The sequence below is a fragment of the Trachurus trachurus genome (genome assembly GCF_905171665.1).
Source record: "Trachurus trachurus genome assembly, chromosome: 12".
Classification (NCBI taxonomy): domain Eukaryota; kingdom Metazoa; phylum Chordata; class Actinopteri; order Carangiformes; family Carangidae; genus Trachurus; species Trachurus trachurus.
The window spans coordinates 13,459,155-13,483,122 of record NC_139908.1 but is presented as its reverse complement, the minus strand read 5'-3'; the positions used below and the strand labels follow the sequence as shown (position 1 = coordinate 13,483,122).

Here is a 23,968-nt window from a genome sequence, read left to right as displayed (position 1 = left end):
TGCTCCTAGTCACTGACTCTGCTCTGGATAATACAAACATGCAGTGAAAGCAGTGATTGAAGTGACCTCCCCCCCCCCCCCCTCCCTCCGTCCCCCATTTTAGCTGATTCCTATTTTTAATCCCTCCAGAGTGGAAACATTTTCATGAGCCTTAAACAAATTTGTATTTTATATTTGGAATCTCTATTCCAGTCTACTTAACATGCAGGGCACAGAGATTTTTTGGCTAAGTAAGATACAATTCAAAGTAAGAAAATCTCTCTAACTTAGAAGCACAAGATTTTTTCCTTTTTGCTTTAACCGAGCACAGTGATTGATTTACTTCATTATTGTTGCAAAGGCGGATACAGTACTGCCCAAATATAGGCCAATTATTTTGAGTACCTCGACTAAGTGCTGAATTCTGAGGAGAGGTAGGCTACGTCCTAGAGATGTTTTTCTTGTATGCCTAACCTCCTTATTCCGTAACCGTAACCGTAGATAAATTTAGTACAGTGATATAATATATTGTGGTTAGTATGCATACATTGACATTTTAAAACACAGCTGGGTCAAAGCACAAAGAGAAAACTAGTTTAATACATTGACATAAATCACAATGCCACCTACTGCTTACTTTAATGCCTGATACTATCTATAGATCCTTGATATGGAAATAACATTGATGATTTAATTTCACTGTGTTTCCTGGTCTTTTTGTAGTGTTTATCTCCTCTTGGCCTTTTTGTTTTAGTTGGTTTAGGTTATGCTTTATTTGTTAGGAACATCAAGCAAATGTGCATCTGGTTTAGATTTTCTTTCTGCCATAGAGCTGTAGGTTACAGTGTATCCGAAGCCTTAGACTATGAGAGAACAGAAGGCCAGATGGCTAATTTTGCATTTTGACTTTAATTAGAAGAAAAACAGGCCACAACAGGCATTTCATGTAGTCGGGGTATGCATTCAGAATGTTGCACAGGAAATATTACACCGATGAAAAGGGGTTGATCACGGCCTGCATGTGTCCTTGCCATTATTTCATTTGATTACAGTTGGCAAAAGTGGCACGATTTTCGTTTAACGAGACAATGAGATGCATTGCTCCCCCCCCAACACACACACACACACACACAGTAGGCATACTCTGATCAATCAGGCGCCCATCAACACCAGCGGATATCCAAACACTCATAAAATAGCCGAATCAAAGAATTGTCACTTGGACATTGATTTCACTGCTCGGTCTCCTTCTCGCAGCTGTCAGAAGCAGCTTATGGTCCTCTCCAGCCCCACACAGGCTGACGACGGCCCTGGTGACCACTGTGGGAGTGCATCCATGTGGGACTCCAGTTCACCAACTGACTCCTGTCAGCTACAAAGCAGGCTGCTAGTACTTATTGAGCTCTGTCGTTCTTTATTAATATGTCATAAACAAATGGTGCTTGATCCTTTTTCTTTCCCAATGGAAAAGTTCTCATCCTGCATGAAAATGTCCTCTACGGCTCATCTGTCACTGTATTTGAGGTCATCACATTATGAATACTAATGCAACAGTGTTTTACTGTCGTGGCTTGTTGAGGTGGAGCTATTTATACAATCTAGATATGATTGGAGTATCCAGCAATTTGCATCCTAGAGGTTAGGGCCATGTTAAGGGTCAACAGATAAATGTGGGAGGTCATTAGGTTATTAATGGGAGAGGGAAGAAGAAAAAACAAAGTTTTGTTGTATAAATATGTTTTAGGTTGTTTTTTCTTGTACTATTCTTTAATCTTTTCCAGTATAAAACAATAATCTTCACCCCTTTCGTGGGTCAAACAATTCAAATGAAACCATGTGAGAAGTTAAGTGGGGTTACATCCCATAACTGTGGCTGGGGACCACAGACAGATGCTGTAGAGGCCACTAGTTTAAACCTGACCACAAGTTTTATATCATAAGATTGTGACTCTTAACTGCCAAATAAGTATCATGGAGCAAGAAATATAGTATAATATTTCTTAGTGGAATAAAGACTAAATGGATATACTGATAAGAACAAGCACCTCAAAATTGGCTGAAGTTCTCATAAATCTACTGAATTACTTTCTATCACTAATAATGAGATATAATCAATCATGAGTATGCATGTTTAATGCATTCACTTGAGAAAACAATCTGGTCTTTTTCTGAACTAATAAGATCATACATTTTCTTTAAAAAAAAATGTATTCTCTGAATCTATGAGATAATATTTCAGAATTTTGAGATAATATTGTTTTATTTGGATTTTTGGTTTGAATAGGGAACCCTTACTTAGGTTTCATATGTTGGAACTTGATGTCAAACATTGATTGATATTGTATCAGCTCAGCTGATCTAGATGTTGAATGTGTGATTGGTATTGGTGCTAGAAAAAAAAAGGCTCCGATATGACCTTTACTGAACAGCTTCAAAGAACTCTATTGAAATGGTTTCAGTCCCATAGCAACAAGATCAATGCATTCCCTTTAGTGTTAATAATTAACACACAAATGATAAATGCATCAAAGTTGAGTCACTACATTTGGGTTGTCCTCGTTTGTTTTGACTAGAATTTAAGCTGATAGACTGCCTTTACTCTATCATACAGAACTGAACAATGATGACACATTGCTTTTTGTATGTGTGAGGGATTAGACTTGTCACGGTAGAAAATTTTCATGCCAGTGTAAGTTCTGCCAGAACACTGCCAAATACCAGTGGTGTTGACTTTGAAATTTCCTCCCTTAGGCTATGTTTTGAAAAAAAAAGCGCTGAGACATAGAAGCCAGGCTTTTACTGTATTTTTCACGACTCACTGTTAAATTTACACAGAAACGCACATTTTGCACATCATTTTCATGCGGAAGAAGATTGTTAAAACACATCCAGTTATTTCTAAAATGGCATGTTAAAAGGAACTTCCCATGCACTGCCGTTAGGCTTGTCAGTCTAGATAACTATAGATCTAATAAAAATGAAAAATGGCCCTCATTTAAACTTCCTGTAGTGTGTACATTGAGGAAACTTGCTTGCAGAGAGAAGCTGGCTCAAGGCTAAACCCAAACTACTGCTGTCCTGGAGCCATAGTATTTATTTTGGTTAACAAATTCACTACAATAATGTAATTACATCATCTTTTTCTCCATGAGTCAGAAAATGTTCAAATGGAATCCCTTTCATTTGCAGGTGCTATTTATTTTTGCGGATATCACTTTTTGTTTTCACAGGGTGGAATGAGCACTCAATGTTCACAGTGTAGTATTGTGGACTGTATACCACTGGTGATACTGCCCACAGCAACAGGCCTTGTAAGGAACATTTGCTAGAGACGTGTACAAAGACAAACACCAGCAAAGCTTAGCTTCTGTTATGGGTTTGCTCTGTAATACAGTGCTTGAATAATGCTTATTAAAACAGAGAGAGGTACGTGTACGATTCAAGCACCAGTTCCCTAGAAACAAAACATTTAGAATAATTTTCTCCCCATAACTCTGTAATGGATCTTAAATATGAAAATGCCCAGAGCGGCAACATTTGAGGTGTCGTTGAGCAGGGCACTTAAAGGGGGCATGCCAACCATTTCATGAATTCACTTGTTCCATATGACTGTTCAGTCCTACAGCTAGAAAATGTCGAGCTGACTGTTTAATTTGTGATGCCACTGAGATGTAAAATTTGGCACTGCTGCGTAGACAATAAATGGGCGACTTAACTTTGCTGATCCCATAGATTTCTTTGTGAATTCTTGCATTTGAAATGAGGTTCAACTTTCCCTTACTGTAGCAATGCACTTTTCTCTCTTAACGTGTCAACTGCATTCATCACAGCACATGTCACGATTTCAGCTTTAGATGAAAATAATCAACGTTCCATGAATACTACCCCTCAGTCTTTTGGTATAGTAGCACATCCATTATAGAGACCCAGAGTGTTTTATATTAAACAAATAAACAAGGCATTATGAATAAATAATAATAGACTATTGCTTGGGATTGATGGAGAAGAGAGCCAATCACATGACTGGCTCAGTGCTGTTTGTCTTGATTGAAAGAGAGATTTGAAATATAGACAAATGTAGGAAAAGTTTTTTTTTTTTTTTTTTTTTTTTTAAATAAAAGTGACTTGCAACATCTATCCTATTACCCTGAATGCAGTATCTCAGCAATGCCTTTAGGGGATTTCATTAGATTTTACACAAATATTCAAATTAACTGATCAGATTTTAGCAGTTAAAGGTCAAAAGCGAAGGTCATATATGTCAGAAACGCCTACGGGGAATTTAATTTAATCAGGCACAAATGTCCGCCCTAACTCCAGGATGTAGTGATTAGAATTTGGTTGTCAAAGGTCAAGGCCACTGTGACCTCATAAAACATATTCATGCATGCCATTATTCAACATTGTAACTCGGTCACAGAAGGAGAGATTGTGACTATATTTGAAACTTGACTGGTTGTTGAAGTCATGCAATGACAAGCCAGTAATTTTAGTTTTTTTTTTTAAACAAACAAGCAAAAAAAAAAAAGGATTCTGTGTTAAAGTGCCAAGCTTTAATTTGAGAAGGTTAATGCCAATGTAGAAAGAACTGTGTGGGAGATGGAGCCTAATAGTTAAAAGATCTGTATCTTGAAATTGTGATTATAAACCTCTGAGTAAAGCAGAGTGAACCTGACTATTTTCTCTTTTCAACAACAGTGTGCATTTTCTCTAACAGTGTTAAAATGCTCAACAAGCTCTCATACTGTAGATGACCTGTGAATTAACCTGTAAGTGACCTGTATTAAGACAGCTAAGTTCAGGACATTGGACACTAGTGCAGATGAAATGACTCAGTGGTTCACCTCATGGCACTGGTGAAATAAGACTGTGACAAGACCAATGGAAGAGGAAATTGCAGTACACATTAAAAAATGCTTAAAGGGATAGTCCGGGGTTATTTGACACGGGGTAGTGTGAGGTGGTCATGCATAGTCGATGTGTTACCTGCAGTAGATTCAGATCAGTCACTGAGGAGACGCAATATGCTACTCTGCACAGAACCAGCAACAAGATGTGTTTTAGACGCATGTAAAAGACGTCCACTGAAACAATCCAATATCCATTTCAATCAATACGTAATGTAAAATATTTGAGGTGTGTTACCTGAACCCTATATGTCAGGGTTTGCTATTGTCGTAATCACATCTGCTGGCTTTGGTGATCTCCTGACCTTTCCTCCAGGGTCACCAGCAGGTCAAATTCCACCTTGTCCAACAATTTAGTTAAAAAATGGACCACATATTTATTTACAGTTGCAAATTCTGGATGCAACTATCTTAAAATATAAAAAAAACAACATGTTTTCAAGCTTGTTCCAAAAAAAAAGTTGTATGAGGTATTAGGAAATCAACAAAACACACAACTTGCACAACCTTGCACAAGGCTTTTTGAGTGTTGCGAATACTGTATGATTTAGCTGACAGTGTTGTTGTTTTTCAATGTAAACTAAAAGTGTTTTGTCACAACATTATCTACTTCATGGGTATGTTTGCTGAGGCTTGTTGGTCGTGTGTCATATATCCAAAGAAAGGTGTATTAGGGCTATGAAAAGGCTTGTTGTTGCTGTATTGGTGTGCTATTAATAGGAGACCAATTTTCCCTCTTTCCATAATATCAGTCATCCTGGCATAACTCTGTTTTGCTTGGTTGCATTTTGAGCACATTCTCTTGACAAGGCCTTTTATAGTCTTGTGCTGAAGTGGCAAGTTGTGTAATTTGGATATTTCTGAAATTAGAGCATTTGGGTGCCACAAAGCTGTGGAATTTATGCCATCAAAGGTCACTCAGGAACTGTTAAGCCACTTTCTTCCTCAGAGCTAAAAATTTTTAGTTTGTTTTTTTCTGTCCTCAAAATGACTCTGTTACAGGTGTCGGTGTCCCATGTGATTTTGAGCTCACACGTCTCTGTATTTAGACAAAGAGCGGTGGTTGTCTCAAAATTTGGGTACTTTTTTAGACCTTCTATAGACGGCTGCAGATTATTGCTATTTCTTTTTCAGTTTCCTCTGAGGCACTTGATTCAAATCAAAGCCGACACACAGACACAACGTTTATTTCTCTGATATTGGTTTTGTTTTCAGTGTTTCAAGAGAAAACATTTGTGTTTGACTTGGCAGAGCTGGTACTATGCTTAGACACTGTTCTTTATATTGGACTACAAATCATTCCCTGATCAAGACTTCATTGTGACAGCACCCAAAAGTGAAGTTTTTTTTTTTTGTCTCTCTGTTGTGTCTCCCCCTCACACAGAAGCACAGGCTCAGAGGAGGCGGAGTCATGAGTGCACCAGAGGCACCCAATCCTGTGAAGGAACAGGCGGACAGTGGGAGCACGGCCACAGATGGGCCCTCACCAACCTTAGTCACAGTGACCAAGAATACTAGCCCACCACCTGTCACAGTTAAGAAAGAGCCTGGGACCTCGGAGACGAGCAACGGGAAAGTCGCTGATGCCAACCCTGCTGAGATCTGTGTTGTGATTGGAGGAAACGATGGTGGAACAAGTGGAGGTGGATCCCGTAGAGCTCAGACCGAGGGTATGTTTGCCCTTGGTACTCCTCCTCCAACGAAGAGCACAGACTCATGCATAGGTGTGTGGACATACGTGCATTTGCTGACTGCAGGCAGGCAGACCTGGTCTCCCTTGACCCTGGTCTTGCTTCCTGGCTGTGGAAGCAGACGGCACAGCACTTTTGTTTTAGAACTCTCTTTTTTCACTCTTATTAGAAACAGTATCCTGATCACTGAATGATCCACAAAGCTCACTTACTAGCTCTACCCCTAATGAAAACTATTGGCATTATGTTGTGGCTCTTGAAGGTTTTTAAAAAGTCATTTAACAAACAAATTTTCTTCAATCTCCACTATTGGGGTACAGATGAATTCATGAACATGGGTAAATAAATATCTGGGTGAATGATACTGAGACAAGTGCAAGGACAAATAAGGGCTAAATTCTTTCATTACGAACTTGATGTTCGTCATTATTAGTAACATTTTAGCAACCACTTAGGAAATTCCTTAAATAAATTCCTTAAAGTTACCATCCCAGGCGGCTGGACTAGACCGTTGCTAGCAACGCCGCACAGAGCAGAAGAACTATGCAGGATATTTACCTTATGTTTCATTTTTACTGTCATTAAATGGCTTGGGACTAATTGTGATGTTAGATAAATGACTTGTGGGAGAGTGGAGGCTCTCTGCCTTCCTCCACACCACTGCTGAAAACCAAACCTGCATGATCAGAGCCTCGGACCTGGTGTCACAGCTCTCGTCTCTGTGGCACCGTGAGTCCGCGACACGAACGTAAAATTACGGTTGCATTGCAGACGGGCCATCCAACCAAAGTTGTCTGAGACTAATTTGCTTGGTGGGCCAAATTTTGGCCCCTGCTCCTTAACACAGATGACCAAATTTTGACATTGATATGTTAAATCACTTATGTCATCGATCACTGTCTATACTTACCAGATATACTCTGATTTTTATAATTTTGCCAAAAATGAGCGGCCTGGGATGGTACCTTTAACATCAATGAACTTTGTACATATCCACTTGACTAGTACAAATTGTAGAGTGATATTCAGTTGCCATTATATTAGGCACAATTAGTTAAGTTAATGCAGTTGCAGAATTCAACTGAAATGTCAAATGAAACCTTCCTTTCTAGCACATTGAGCTACGCAGGTCATATGAATTGAGCTTTACAAATAGATTTGACTTGAAAGTTTGTATCAGAAAGTATTTAATCCATCTTTTCTCAGATTCCCAGGTTGTGCATATCTTTCACAGTTTCAATGGAGCACTTTCTTTAAGCATTTTTTACAGCTTACATATTTGAAGTACAATAAACAATGACTTGGAAATAGAAGCTGGCTTCGTGTAGCTGATACTGACCAGTTAAAAGTGCTTGATTATCCCTGATACTGATCTTGGCTCAGGACATTGCCATTAATTGAATTAATTAATCCAATTTGTAGTAATTCTTTCCTTTTTAGGCAACAAAAGCTGAGAAAAGATCTCAGTTGAATCTCAGCTCATTTTGAAGTGAGGGGCTCAAATTCATAAAACATAAACACTGCTGGTAATGTCATGCATAACAGAAGAACGTTAACTGATGGCAGTATTTTAACTTTACTCAGATGGATACTCAGTAAGGACAAGAACTAAAAAGAACTAAGATCGACACTTTTCTGACAGTCAAACATGGTGTGTGACGGAAAATACTGCCACTTTGTTTTTATGACACTGTTTTGATTTCTCATGCAGGTTCCTATGTATGTGGGGTATGCGGGAAGAAGTACAAGTATTATAACTGCTTCCAGACACACGTCAGGGCACACAGAGGTAAGACACTATGGTTTTTATGTGTGTATGTGGTTTTAATGAAAAGTCAAATAATATCTGACTGCTGGCTCTGTTTTTCCTCTTGACAGTATGCTCCCAAAATTATTCACTTCCTCTACATGACTCATTCATGTCCTGTTTTGGCCAGGAATTGTATTGAATTCATTTATTTATTTATTTGGCCTCTGAATTATTTTAATCTCAGAGACAGCAATTTTAGCAACAACAAGGTGGAAGCTGTGAGCCAAAGGGAGCACGCTGTATAAAGGTTTCTACAAGGCTGACTGTTTCTCCCCCTCTGTTTTTCTATTAAAGAATCAGAGACCCTGGTCGGGGACAGTCTACCCCAGACACCCAACAGTGAGTACACTTTTGCACACTCAAACACTCAAGATTATCGGTGTGCCAGCACAAGCTGTTGATTTAATATTTGGGTGATTTAACAGACATTATGTTGTTTTACCAGACATCATTTAGATTTTGATACAGAAAACCTTGGAGCATAATTTAACTGACTTAGCAGACAATATGTACCCTTGCCACACCCCTCACCCTTTCTCTGTCACCTCACTGTAGTCACATTTGACATGGACATGGCTTATGATCTTTGCAATAAACCTTTTCTCAGTGAACATATTCGGGGCAATGACTTGATGCAACCCAATGCCAAGTGGTGTAACTGGTATTTTTTCCCCACATCTGACTATTCAGGAAAATAAATCTCAACTCAAATGTGGATGTAAATGTATTTCACTTTTGCAATGCAACACTATGTTTCTTGACAAATTAGACATAATTTAGTGTAAACCTAAAAATACACCAAAAAATCTATTTCAATTTAATGTTTTCAGAAAGTATATTTTTATAGACACATTTAAATCCACTGTAGGTGGATCAAATATTTAATATTTATAATTCTTTTTGTGGCTACACCATTTGACATTTTCAGGACATTCAGTCTAACTTTTGTTAAAAAAAATGGTTCAAATGTAATTTCAAATGACATAAAACCGACATGAATACAAAATGTACATTTAAACAAATCTGATGGACGCTTTTTAAACATTTTTTTAAAAGATAGTTCTGAATTTCTCATCTTGCTGACTCTAATTTGTCACTGACCCATTACATCTGGACTAACATTATTAATATGCAGTGGCTGTTTCAGATTAAAATGGAAGGATTACAGTCTGTCTGGATTTGTAGTAGCACATGCACATGAAAGGACTGTGTTTGCAGCCATGTTTCCAAAAGAGTTTTGATGCAGAAACAGACACAGATTGTGGTGATCTTTGGTGACATGTAAACCCCATGGTTAATTGAAAATACAAAGACAAAATATCAAATGTTAAAACTGACAAATTTCATAGTTTTATTTAAAAATCATTTGGTCTTTTTGAATTTGATGGCCCGCAACATATATATCCCCCCAAAAAAAAGTTGTGACATGATCATGATTTCCACTCTATTGCATCACCTCTTCTTTTAGAAACACTGTCAGCGTTTGGGAACTGAGGAGACCAGTCGCTGTAATTTTTCAAGTGGAATGTTTTTTAAGTTTTCTCATATTTTCCAAAAACAAATGAAATTTCTCAGTTTCAGAGTTTTATTTTGTCTTTGTGCTTTTTTTCAATTAAATATAGGGATCAAATGCTTTGCAAAGGATCACTCATTTCTCTTTCTATTAATGTTTTATTTTTGGTTTCCAACTTTTATGGAAACAGTGTTGCATGAGAGGGACAGACTGAATAAAGAGTCCACACTGGTGTAAGCTCTTGTTTGTGTTTGTTTAAGAGATATTATCTCCAGTTCTGAGATGTGAGGCCTCAGACGTCGACTGAGCAGCGTGTGGATTCTGCTTTATTCAGCCTGTTCTGTCAGGTAGCTAACACTAGCTAACAGCTGTCTGCAGACATCAGGCTGATGTCTTGTCAACACAAACAGTGCAGATGAATTAGTGAGCAGACTCTGAGTTTCTGTTTTGTCTGTGCGCTGTGATAATTGCAGTTGATATCTGTACTTAGCTGAAGCATCTGCTCCTGACAGACTATGTGTAGTTGTAAGGCCAGGTATTTATTTAGCAAAATATGCATAATAATGATGCCCTGATAAGTGGCACAGGTTTTTTTTATTAACCTTATGCAACTGTTTTTCACATGTTAGATATAAAAAACATAGATGTGTTACATTTTGGTCATTTTGCATTGGACATTTTGCATTTAGTAACTTGTGTGCTTTTCTTTTTTTTTTCGTATATTTTTTGGGGCTTTTTAATGCCTGACAGCACAGTCAAGAGAGAGACAGGAAATGGGGAGGCAGAGAGGGGGAATGACATGCAGGAAAGGGTTGCCGCCTGCAGTGAGGACTATACTGTAGCCTCAACGTGAGCTAAATGCCGCACAGTAACTTGTGTGCTTTTTATCGCAGAAACAAATGTGTTGGTGACTCGTTAATTTGCCAAATATATTCTGAGTAGCACTAGAGTCATCACAGTTATTTATCTGATGTAACTTAATCACCGATAAGTGAAACAAATCAAGTTCAATCAAAATGAATTGACTTTGGACTTCAAAATCAAAGCATGATGCAAGCAGTGCTGCTGTCAAGCCTCACAAAGATATTTTACTGATAAAATCTGTTTAGTTTGAATGATTTCTAGTAAAGATTTAATCTAGATATGTTTTAACATGTGAAAATATGGCTGATAAGGCCTCCAACAACCAAAAACACAAACATTATTTTGTGATTTCAAGATTTTAACTGCTGGATACAAGATTCCTGCTCCCTTAGTGAAAAGTCCATTGTCAGTGTACTGGTGGTTTCTGTTTTCCATTTCAGCCTTGCTTAAATTGCCTGTTGGACCCTGGTTTGCTTCCAGACTAGCTGTGAGCTCACAAAATCCTGCTAATATGTACACATTAAACTGAGACTTGAAGTGATTGCGTAGAACATTTTCCCCTCAGCAGATGAATGTGAAAACAAACTCACTGCACATCAGGCATTCTGCACGGTGAAGGTCAAACATCCAACTGCAGCAACAATAAGCAAAACACATTTCTGAGTGGGAGGGGGGCTTAAAACTGAGACAATTTAATCTACGTCCTGCCAGCTAAAACAGTAACACACTGGATCCTTGTTGTCTGACAGCACCAGCTCCTCTAATTCAGCAGAGGCAAACCTGAAACTACCTATAATGATAAATGGCGGTTTGCAGATATGGGGATGTTGCTCCTTCTAATGGCATCACCTATCAGCTGCCAGGGCCTGTATTTATCAGCCATCTTTAAATCACTCCCAGGAATCACTGTGAAAGTTTGATTAGGCCTAAAAATACTCTTACCTCAGAGTAGTACTTGAGTTATTTATAAAGCTTCCTACATGCTCTTAGCTATCATTATATGAATGTGAACGTCGCTTAAAGGCAGCAGCAACAACATGGCAGGGAGAAAAGAAAAAACAATCATCTTTATGCAGACAGAACAACATTTTTTAATATTTGATATTTTAACTTTATTGGGAAAACCAATACAATGTAACAAAAATGTCAGTGTTAATAGGCAGTCCAGACATGCTGCTTGGCAAAATAAAATAATGATAGATTAAATTCTTAAGTGAATGGAAAATATTTTTAGTTGATACAGATGTTGATAACACATATTTGGACTTGGACTGTATTTTTAAATTTGCCATGCTGTTATGAGAAAGAAGAAAATAAAAAACATCAGTGACCAAAAGAGGTTTAAAGCTCATGTCGAGGGAAGTGCTGTGAAGATATGGCATTATAATAATCTGACTTATTCCATGGTTTGTTGGTCGCTGGTCGCTATAGCATCTTATTTGCGATTGTTACATTTTAAAACCAACTGGAAAAAATGAAGACTCATCAGCTGATAATGAGTCTGGATTTGCTGGTTGGAAAAAATCCTGCGTTTAAAGAAAGAAGGTATCCGAGAAATTTGGCTTTAGTGTTGTGTAGGAGTGTTTTGAGTTGAAGAGAGTATTTTGGGAGCGTGGCTAGAACGAGCTTAAGTGGGTGGTCAGACCAAAAGCGGCTCTACAATTAAAATAAGATGCGGGGGGGTGGGTGGGCATGTTTGGCTTCAGGTACCGCTGAGACCAGGAAGTCTACTTTGACTAATTATCTGATGCCAAGACGCTCCACAGAGGTTTTCAGTAGTTAGAGAGGAAATACAGTAATCTAAGTCAACACTCATGTTCGCTTTAAACGGATGCATCCATAAACCAGGACATATGATGTTACCGTTTCATCGACGTACTCTGAATGTGTCCTCACCTGTGCTTGGAGGAACAATGTTATGTGAATTTAATTATACTGACAACTGCCAGGGATCCACTAATTTGTGGGAGATAGTTTTAATTGTGCTAATTGGTGGGGAAATTATAGAATATGCCTGCTGTTGAAGCCTTGAGGTGTTATAAACGCAATTACAGTTAGCCTAACCCTACCCTAATAATCACTTTTGTTGCCGTGTGTCCTTGTTGCCAATTAAGCAAAAAAAAACAGCATGGACCCGTTTGGTGTGAATTGAAGAAAGTGGCTGTTTTAAATCAGCTGTGTTAGTAGTTGTTTTGTTTTTTTTACCCCCTTTTTAATATATTTATAGGCCATTCAATTGCCTTACCTCCAATATTTTGACAAAGGTTATTATCTCACTGCTTAAAGTGTGGAGAGACATCCTTTCAGGCTTAAAAATGATCACTCCAGAGTTGAATAGTTCATTTTCTGCAACAGAATATTTTGCCCAGTATTTAAATACATCTTCGAAATAACTCAGGAACCTGGCCAAGAATGCGGCTGATTGAATTAACAGAGTCCGAATCCGCTGCAGAAACTTTAAAAGCTGTTGCACTGCTGCTAAATGATAAAACATTTGTTTTATGGGTGTGTGTGTGAGTTGAGGGGCCTTCAGCTGGGGCGACATCAGTCAGCACCGTTATTACGAAGAGAAAACTACCCTCTGTCACTAGGGCTGTAGAGAAGAGGCTAGAAATGGGTTTTGTGTAACAGTTCATCTGTGCGTTTTACTCAACAGATTGCCTTCAGACAGGATTTCACTGTGTTGTGCCAAAAGGTACTTCAGGTGTTCTTAATTGTCAACAGCCACCTGGATGCACAATGCATTCCACTGCAACAAAGTCAGCAAGAGCCGAGCAAGTCATCTACCTCCCTTATGTCCCATCACCAAGCAAGAACTGGCTGTGACACCGATGAATGTTTAATCATGTATACAGTAATCAATATTGATGCTCATTGAAATATTTATGTTTGCATGATTTGGGTGATAACAATGTTTCAAGTCACTTAAGCTAATCCTGTTTTCTAGTGGCCGCTCTGATGAATGACAAAAGGACTGTTTATGTTTCCCCCCCACTGAGGAAGCCGCCTTTTTAATTCAGGGTCCAAAGAAGTTAAAAAGACAGACCCAGGAATATAAGGTCACTTTCCATGACATTTTCCTGACACTTGAGTCAATTTCTCCAGATAAATATGGATTTTGATGTAAAATATCAGCCATATTTATCAGATAATAATCTGGCTATATGACAGACATATCAGATTGTTTGCCCATGGCAGAGTTACACCTTCTGCCTAGTACTACTCTAGTTTGTTTTGCATCGGCATGTTTTTTTTTAAAAGCTTATATAATTGTGATCATTATTACCTTCTTTCACATTACCCCTCTGGGAATTATCTGCCTATTTGTCTTATTCATCCTATCTCATTTAGGCTCTGTCTGCCTTTCCTAATACAATCCTATCTTGTGTATTTTAAACTTATTTGTTTGTTCATCATCAAAATGACTGAAACCACAACTCTGCACCCTCTGCCCTATTTACAGTATGTGGCACCATGAAATACTTCTCTTGCAAATTAAGTGTGAAAAGTAATTGGAACACCTTGAAGTACAAGGTGTTCTCCCGCTTCTCTGAACTCATTAGATCACTAAGCGTTGTTGTTATTTGCCTGTACCCATGGTCTTGTCTACCATCTCGCTGTTCAGTGATCAGCAAGGCAAACTTTTGTTTTTAGGTAGCAGTCTTTCTGAATTAAGAAGGATGTGGTTTTTTCAAGGCTTATGAATTCAATAGACGTTTCTGCATGAATGAGACAGTCCATGATATGAACTGGAAAAAGTTGTGAATTCAGATGAGTTGGCATGAAATGACCCCTGTCACTGGCAGTAACATCCTTCGCCTGCCTCCATATGCTTAGTCCTAAATGGTGCCTCTCTCTCTCTCTCTCTCTCTCTCTCTCTCTCTCTCATCTGCAGGTAGCTTCCGTTACTCCTGTGACATCTGTGGCAAGAAGTATAAGTACTACAGCTGCTTCCAGGAGCACCGTGACCTGCATGCAGTTGATGGTAACCAGGAGTTTCTTTTTTTTAACACTATTTGCATGACAATTTATTTCTTCTTTGAAACTCCAAGACTTGAACTTGGAACATTCATAAGTGAACTTTCCATTTCACGCTGTCCTGTCACTGCAGAACATCGGCTATGAAAGACTGTGCGGAATGATAAAGAGTAGTTGATCATAGAAACTTTTTTCTAACTAAAAACTACAAAATACTTGTCAAGCGTTATTCATGGTTGCTAATTGTCTACTACCACTACCGCCAGATGATGTATTAGAGTTTGGAGAAATTTGAATTTTGGGCCAAAATGCCATTTTTCGACACCCCCAGGGGTTAGAAGTTTTGAAAATCACCTGTGTGGTTTTTGGTAATTTTCTCCAAAACCACTGGCCCGATTTCAACCAAACCTTTTGCGTTAGACTCCACTCGGACCCCCCAGATGATATATTCGAGTTTGGAGAAATTTGAATTCTAACCCCCGGGAGTGTCGAAGGTTTGGTTGAAATCGGGCCAGCGGTTTTGGAGAAAATAGCGAAAGACCCCTCTAACCCCCAGGGGTGTCGAAAATTGGCTTTTGGGCCCAAAATGTGAGAAGGTATAAAAAAAAACAAAAAAAAAACTGAGATGCTCTTGTTACTCTCCATTGTCGGCAGCAAAGAAACGTTAATTGAGATACATGCATGCAATTTTTCTTATAAAATAAAAACAAATTAAGAAACATGATATTTCACTTTTTTTATTTACCTTAAATGCACATTATTTGTTTTTATTTAAATCCACCCAGAAAAGGAAAGGACAAGTACAATGTAGTAATTCATGAAGCGTGTATGCATGCATGACCAAAATTACATTTGACACAGTAACAAGATGAAATTTGAACAGTCTGTAGGTCAGCGTGTTTGAATGATGATGCTGGGAACAGTGTTGTTCATTTCAAAAACCTCAGTCCATGGTTAATGATGAGCAGTTTTCAGTAGTCAGAGAGAAATTAACTTTCTTTCTCCCCCACCTCTCTCAGATCCTTATGAACAGGTAGTGTTACCTGTGGATGGCCTTAAGGAGGAGGAGCCAGTTGAACCCTATCAGAAGATTGGACCAAGTAAGACTGTTGTAATTTTTGTTATTTTCAAGTTGGTTTCATTTCTTATAAAGAAAATGTCTGCAAAATGGAGATTGAAAACTTGGAGTAAAGACAGATGTAACATAGCAGAGCAAGGTTAAACAAACTGGCCATGAATATAGCAGAAGAAACAGATCAAATTGGAATCATTTGTCAATGTAATCCATTGTTTCAAAGTTATTTGCTATCATTTATTTTATGTTATATTATATTTTTCTGGCTATTGCAAAAACCAAATCAGAAATCTGAGTTAAAACATTTGTTGTAGTTGGCAGTGAACCTCCCATTACAGCTCGATAGCTTGAGTCCACCTGCGTCCAATGCAGCGTATTGGACATCGTTTGTTATGGCAGACCTTAAGTCATGGGGATGATCCATGTTAGAGAAATAACACTAAGCATATGAGCTAACTCCACACTGGAAAGGTTTCAGAACATGAGTCCAAAAGTCCTCCTTCGCAGGGGAAAAAGCTCTCGCCCACCTCCGCAGAGACCGTGGGTTCAACCGACGGCAGCGGGTGTCCCTTCAAACACAATTGGCAGTGTTCGCAGGTGGGAAGCCTGCACTTGTCACCGCACTTAATGACTCCTTCTGATTGGGGAGATACTGTGAACCTCCACTATCGCACTCTGCAGGGAGACATCTGAGTTTTTACCTTCTCTATTATTGAGGGATTGCTAAATGTACATTTTAAGATGGGAATTTTCAGTCGGGAAAAGTTGCATTCAGAATCACCAGCTCCTTCCTTTTCCCACTCTGTTAGGACTTCTTGTTTTCTTCTTTTCCCTAGTGACACAAGGCATGATTAACAAAATAATTATGTTCTCTTTTTTTCAATTGAACACAACTAATCCAACAAATTGGATCTTAATTGATATGACACAGGTTCTTTTTTACACCAACACAGATTGTGATGAAAGCAAACATCTGTTTGTGTGTTTTCTTGTCTCTAGAAACAGGGAGCTATATTTGTGAGTTCTGTGGGAAACAGTACAAGTACTTCAACCCGTACCAGGAGCATGTAGCTCTTCACACACCGATGGGTGAGTCTGTTGAATTATTGCTTAAAAACTGCGTCATGTAGGATTTGAAGGTTTCTGATCTAGAGGTTTTGAGTTTCTATTCTAGTCATTCCTGTTTGTTGGTAATGTTCTGTGTAAAGCTCTTCTAAATATATGTTATGGATGAAGTGCTAATGTCTTGAATTTAGTTTAAAATCTTAAGTCTTGCATATTTTCAGGAAAAAAAAACATCAGTAGTGTCAGATTTGATGTCACTGGTCTAATGTGGATCATAAAACTATAATTAACTCTGAGAATCTCTTTTGATGTAGGCTCCTTTGATATGAAGGCATCACGGCTACAAGAATGTGGTAGTATGGATATGAGTAAATTTGGCCACAGCCAAGTTGCAAAGATAAAAAGTAAGCATCATTTTTTCTTTTACATTTTTCAGTAATTTTACTGATTTAAGTAATGCTAATCATAATTTAACGTGACTTGTTACGGTGATTAATTGAATTTTGGTGTGTCATGCACATTGACATTGTGTATAGCCTTGGAGGAAAACATTTGTGTTTTTAATTTTACCTGTGTCTCAGAGCCAAGGGTGATATTTACAGATTGTATATCATGTTTACCACCGAGAATTTGAATGCTTTGTGTGGGATGTGGGTGTTGACATGAAATATACTGTAACACTGTGGAAAATAAGTCAAATTGATATTGCAGTTAAAATGATAAAAAAAACAAAAACAAACCAAACACCCCCTGCCTGAACTGTCTGTTTTTAAATTAGCCATCACCTGCATGACTATGATCTTACCTGCAGTGCAGTCATTTTACCATGATATGAAGGACAAAACCATCACAGTAATGGTGAACAGTGCTGTTGTGACACAACGTAGCACTGTATGGCTAAAGACTGTTTCACTGAGCCAGTGGAAAAAGGAGAAGAGAACCCAAAGTGCTCATCTGGTGGGTTCTGGGTCACATCGCCCTCACCACTGTATTTGCTTCTGGAAACTATTAGCCTTTAGCGAATGGGATATTTGCACAATTTAAGTGATGATACACAGAGAAGGTTTTTTCTCCAATATGATTGTTATTTTTTAATTTCCTTGAGCACTGAACCACATTAAAATTATGTTGAAAAACATGAACATTTGGTTTAGAAAAAAAAAACAAAAGAATTTGTGCAGTCTGTATTACATTTAATTTTAGTCTCTTGAACTCTATCTTCTTTTTTCGTCTCATAGTCAGACAAAAACAAATAAATTACACACTTGACCGTGAGAAAGTGTAATACAATATGTGTTTTACCCTGTTATCTTAACATATCACATACAGTTTGTCAATAATGCAGGCACTTTTAGATAACTCTGTTCCACTGCTGTCATAAATCATTGATATTTCTCCGAACTGGTTCTGTATTTTGTGGTACATGAGCGCCCCAATCTCTCTGCTAAGAAGCACTCTGCCATAAAGAACTATTTAAAGCACGGCACACACTCACATCTTAGAAGTGGGTCAAAAAGATGGAATGAAGAAGAGGAATTAAACCCGTATTTAAATGTAATATGAACATTTGGATCCTTTGTCAAGGCTGTTAGCGTGATTGATTTGCATGCTAAACTGAAATTAAGTGTAAATTGCATGTCATTGACTTGGCTCCGTCTTAACTGTTGTGGTTAATAGCTTGAATTGAAAATATTATCCGCATTTTGTAGCATGGCCGTGTCCCTCATTGTTTCTCCTGTGTTTTTACCAACAGACAGTCCATTCAGGCGGAAACTGGAGAGTGCGATTCAGTCTAGTCTGATTGACACAAACAGCTCACAGAATTCAAGTGGTGAGCACTGAGTCACTTATTTTACATGTATGTATGCATGTCTGCTTCTGCTCAAAGGTGTTATTCCTGCTCAAAGAGTGAGAAATATTTCATATTTATTTCCATATTTACTTCCACATACGTGCTACAGGCATGTGTAAATATAAGTATAGTCAGTGTTTCTGCAGACAGAGGTTCCCAAATGACGTACTGACTGAGGTGGAGTAGAGGATGTGGAGGTTTGTATGACCTACCTGGCATCAAGTCCAGTAGCTCTAGTGTAATTATTCTAATCCAAACTCGGACTGTGATAATGGAGAGTAGATCTTGTTGAATACAATGTTTGATCACCTTTGGCTCCGACAACAGCTGCCACACCTTGTGACTCTGTAGTTCCAGCTTCTGCAAATATAGTTTCTTTATGAGCCTCCTGTAGTTAACATAAACACAAGTTCTGGTAAATTACAGCAGTCCTGGTTGTTTCTGTACTGTTTTTTTTCCTGTGCAATTCTAGGTTAGGGTTGTGGCTCAGTCAAGAATATTTAATGCAATTGAAAATATTAACAATTTAAGATCTTAATCATTTGAAATCATATTTTCAAGGACTTATAAGTTGAAGCGGTTCAGTTCTTCATTTAAAGGTAGAGTACACAGTGATGGAGAAAGAACAGCAAAACAAATACGCCCCTCCCGCCCGGGTTCCTTCAATAGCCGTCCTGTCGGTCTCTGTCCCTGCCATTTCTGTGTGCCCGTCGTTTGGGGTGCCCGTTAGTCGTGCGTCATATTGGGAGCTACTTTGTTTATTTGCCATTTGTAGAGCAGTTTCCTTTTTTTTTTTTCAGCAGAAGCGACATAGCTACTTGAAACCAAGCTATCTAGCAGATCATGAGGCTGTAGATAGAGAAAAAAAACGTATATTAGACTACAGTCAATTACATTAACTTATAAAAGCCGATTTGTGCTCCTTTCTCTGGGAGCCATTTCCACCTTAAGTGATTTTCTATGGACTGCAGAGGTACTGTCCATCAGCTGTTAGTACTTTATCCAGGCATATGTGCCTGGGTGGAATGAACACATTTGCCTGGTTGTCATACTTCCTACTGTTAAGTGTTTGGTGGTAGCTGTTACATGAAGTGGCTTAAATAGAAAAGAAGAGGGCACTCCAGCTCTTCTCGATGGGTGTGGTTCTGCTTTTATCATCACTGCGTCTATACGGTGCATGTGATTACTTGTCTGCACCTACATATCTGTCTGCTCGGGCTGTACGACAGTTATTTGTTTGCTCGGTGCTGATATCAATCAGTATTTGCTTGTAATAGACACTTTATTAAAATGGATTATATACCGTTCAGATCACCATCAGTCACTGATTATAATTTCTATGAGGGCTCATAATGTTCTGCATCTTATCACGGATATTTAGAGGAGACTGTTTTTGTTTTGCAGATCATGCTTGCACAAATGAGATTAATAGAAAATTAACAGCAAACATTAAACAAAGCTTTGATTGAGTAAATAAGGAGAAAGAGCAATAGCGAATGGTTCACTGTGTCTGTGGTCTGAACTCCCTCCCTATCCTCTTGTCCACAGGAACTCCGAGCCCTCTGGTGGCCACCTCCTTCTCTACAGCGCAGAGTAAGTCCCACCCCACCTTCCTGCTCAAAACAAAATATATGCATGCTGCACTCCTTCTCATTTCACCATTTTCTTTCTGGTATGCTTCAGTTTTTGTTAATCTGTCATTGCTTGGTGCAAATAGTTTCCCTGTAATCCACTGTGATTATGCGGATTTCCGACATTAAGCTTCATTATCACCAGGGATGTCTGAGCAGGATGATTAACATTAGTCTTATTGTACATCTGCATTGTGTTCAGATATAGCTGTGTAATGACTGACGACTAAGCATTTGCTGACTCATCCTGTAACAAGGTTTTCCTTTGGTGGACAAAGATTGATGGATTTTTCTTAATGTTTTAACTGAATGATGTAAAGCTTTTTTGCATTTATTAGGCAGGATACAGTGGGAACAGGCAGGTAATTAGGGGATCGAGGGAGGGGACATTTAACACAATATTGTGACAAAATCTTTTTGCAAATTCCAACTTAATTTTTCAACAAATTGAGCCACTTGGGCTGCAAAAAATCACAAAAACTAACTCATCTTGGTGGGACTGACTTTCAGAGCTGCTCTATTTGACAGAGATCCAGTATAGATCAGGGATAATAGAGGCTACCAGGTGGACTGATGCGCAGTATTTTCACTTTTGCCTCCGACAAAGAGTCAATGCTCTTCTGGGCCTTGTGATTTTTTAGAACCCTACACTTGTGGTGCCTGTGGCATCCAGTTCCAGTTCTACAACAACCTGCTGGAGCACATGCAGTCCCACGCTGGTGAGTCCACGACTACAAATGCATGTTAAGCTCGACAGGGGAACAAATACAGAATGAGAACACACCGTCAGCGGCTGCAATGCATGTGAAAACATTCAGTATTTTTATTGGTTATTGAGGTTTAGGCACAGCATTGTTGTACACAACACAACATTTGCATAGAGTTCCAAGGAACATATTATTGTAACGAGGGTTGTTGCAGATCTGGACCTGAGGCTTCTACATATCTTTTCCTTTAAAAATTTTTTTTACAAAAGCTTTAGTGCATCATACATGTATCATGCAGGTGTCTTTGGATAGAAATATCTAATTAAATTCTGAATTCAAGACTACATCCAATGTCAAGCACCTAGATCTGAAAGTCACAACAAAATAATTTAGTCTCACCAACAGTTAAGAATCAAACATTATTTGTAAAATGTATGACACCAGTAATATCTGAGGAACTGAAACCACCAGAGATTTTTACGTGATGAATGAGTGTAGTTAAAATAGTATGGTTTGTTTAGGCTTACATACAGTATGACTGATGACAATCATACAGTTCAGTGGAAAATAGCGCTATCCTGGCCTTTGTCACCAATAAAAATGTATTTACACAACTGTCAATCATTTATGAAGAATTTTTGCTGTTTGACGTTCCCATCATTTTTTTTTTTTGCTTCTGGGATTATGGCTGTGAGGCTTCATGTGATAACAAAGTTGTTAAACTTGCACAGCTGGGTTCAAGCCACATTTTGTTAATACCAGATTCAGGGAGGCCAAGTAATGTATTTTTGTCCTTTCTTTTGCTGAAAGTCGTTTTATTTTTTTTTTTTAATCTTTGTTTTGTTTTCTTTAATTTTGGGTTATGTCATGATGCTATTCTTTACATTTTTTTCCCACTGGAAACACTTTACACACACTTTATATTACAGTATTTAAATTTGCGCAATGTCGTCACCTCTGCCTGATCCTCCACCTCTCTATCTCCTCAGCTGACAATGAGAACCACACCAAAGGGGACTCTCCCAAAACCTCCTCTGCCTCGGGTCCTCAGGAGCAGCTGTGGAGAGGTTCTCAGGTTCAGGCCCTTTCCTCAGTTAAACTCCAAATCCAGCCTCAAAGTATCTCCCAGAGAAACCACACACTCAGCCGTAAGTACAGCCATCAGCTTCATTCATTTCAGACTCCAAATTATTGTATAATAGGACACATGAAATGTTCTCTACGCCCTTTGATTTGAACTGTTAGTGGTTAGAAATGTGTGTTTTATGATGGCTTGGTGGTTAAGAGGCATTGCATATGACTTCAACCTCACTGGTTTGACTTTTGCTGGGGAAATTTGTTACATGCCATGCCCCTCACCCCTCTCAGAATCAGCCTTTATTGTCACTATACAGTACAGCGAAATTACAGCATTGCGTCAAGTCAAATGAATGCAACAGAAAAAAATAATACATTCTTATAACTGTCTGAGATGGAGAGTATTTTAAAACTATATATAAAACAATTCAAAGTATGTTAGCTATAACTAAACTAAAAAAGTTAACTGGTCTGTAAAACAAAGTCCAGTTTATTGTTAACAGCATGTCTTTATTATCCGTTGTAATTGTGTATTTCCCTGTGTTTTCTGTGAAAATATCAAATAAAAAAAACATTAACACTAACTGTTTTACATTTTGCTGTGCTTTCCATCCAACTGCTGTTTGCGCTGGCAGAAAATAATGGACTACCTGAAAAGGAGCGACAACAAGTGGCTGAGCGCCTGTTACGGGTAATGTGTTCAGATCTGAGCATGCTCAATGTGCTTAACAGCAAGGACTTCCTGAAGTTGGCACAGACCCTGGTGGATACGGGTGCTCGTCACGGTGCCTACTCCACCCGCGATGCTCTCGGCAACATGAGTGCCTTGGCACTGCGCCAGCTGCCCCGCATGTACAACCAAGTCAAAGTCAAGGTCACGTGCGCTCTCGGCTCCAATGCTTCACTTGGCATCGCGGTCACCTGCCACTCCCAGACATCTGGACCGGACGCTTGCTACGTTCTAACAGCCTACCAGGTGGAGGGGTCCAGACTGAAGCGCTATGTGCTCGGTGTGAGGGAGGCCGAGCTGAGGGAGGGGCCGGAGCAGGTTCACCACTGGGTGCAGAACGTCCTATCTGAGTTTGTGATGTCAGACATCCGCACTGTGTATGTGTCCGAGCCCAAGTTGTGGTCGGCGGGATTTGCAGGATCACCACTTGGCGGCGGCGGCCGGGGGAGGATATGCCTGCGCTGCGCAGGGTGTTCCCTCGGCGCGGTCGTCCAGGCCGTTCTCGGGAAGCGCAGTCTCCAAGCTCGAGGTCTTCATGAGCTGGCCGAGCTCCTGTCAACATGCAGAGATATCGCCTCCTCCACCTCACTGGGACTCCGTGAGGACCAGTGCACCAACACCTCCACAAGCACAACTGATGAAGGTACACAGAACGCCCCTGCACAGTGCCCCACCCCTCCCTGCTGGGATCGCATGGCTGAAGCTCTTCTGCAGGTCCACGTCCACTTTGAACAGATATGCGAGGCTTATGGACGCAGTAAGGCCACAGCTCCGCTGCTCCAAGGTCTCAACAAACATCTGCTCGGCACGCTGGCCTGTCTGTTGGCCCCTCTGCGCCTGGCAGCTCTGGAGCTGAGCAGCCAGAGGAGACCAACCTTACAGCAGGTGCTGCCCGTCTACCTACGCTTGGAGAAGTTCTTCACATCCAAAGCAGGCGAGGCTGGGACTGGCACAGCAAGCAAACTCTGCCACTACTTCCTAGAAGCACTCAAGGAAAATTTCAAGGTACTGAACTAGTATTACTTCACAAGATTGTCAAAATACCTATTGCTGTAAAAGTTCCTCAGTATCTAAACACATTCTACAAAT

The 23,968-nt window shown here is 39.3% G+C and overlaps 1 protein-coding gene across 4 annotated transcripts in view; it reads left to right on the top strand.

Annotated features, from left to right (window-relative positions):
• The window catches only part of znf618 (zinc finger protein 618), a 33,183-nt gene that overhangs the window by 3,329 nt on the left and 5,886 nt on the right, over positions 1-23,968 (top strand). Inside the window, exons 2-14 of one of the 4 annotated variants that reach the window (XM_083983086.1) lie at positions 6,271-6,556; positions 8,289-8,366; positions 8,682-8,726; positions 14,660-14,749; positions 15,762-15,842; positions 16,325-16,414; positions 16,817-16,906; positions 17,197-17,286; positions 18,636-18,713; positions 20,283-20,327; positions 21,007-21,084; positions 22,062-22,220; positions 22,785-23,884. In XM_083983086.1, the coding sequence (XP_083839212.1) occupies positions 6,298-6,556; positions 8,289-8,366; positions 8,682-8,726; positions 14,660-14,749; positions 15,762-15,842; positions 16,325-16,414; positions 16,817-16,906; positions 17,197-17,286; positions 18,636-18,713; positions 20,283-20,327; positions 21,007-21,084; positions 22,062-22,220; positions 22,785-23,884 (2,283 nt within the window). In that variant the 5' untranslated portion in view covers positions 6,271-6,297. Of the gene's footprint in view, positions 1-6,270; positions 6,611-8,288; positions 8,367-8,681; positions 8,727-14,659; positions 14,750-15,761; positions 15,843-16,324; positions 16,415-16,816; positions 16,907-17,196; positions 17,287-18,635; positions 18,714-20,282; positions 20,328-21,006; positions 21,085-22,061; positions 22,221-22,784; positions 23,885-23,968 lie in introns of all 4 variants that reach the window. The other 3 variants (XM_083983085.1, XM_083983088.1, XM_083983087.1) reach the window with 3 other exon arrangements.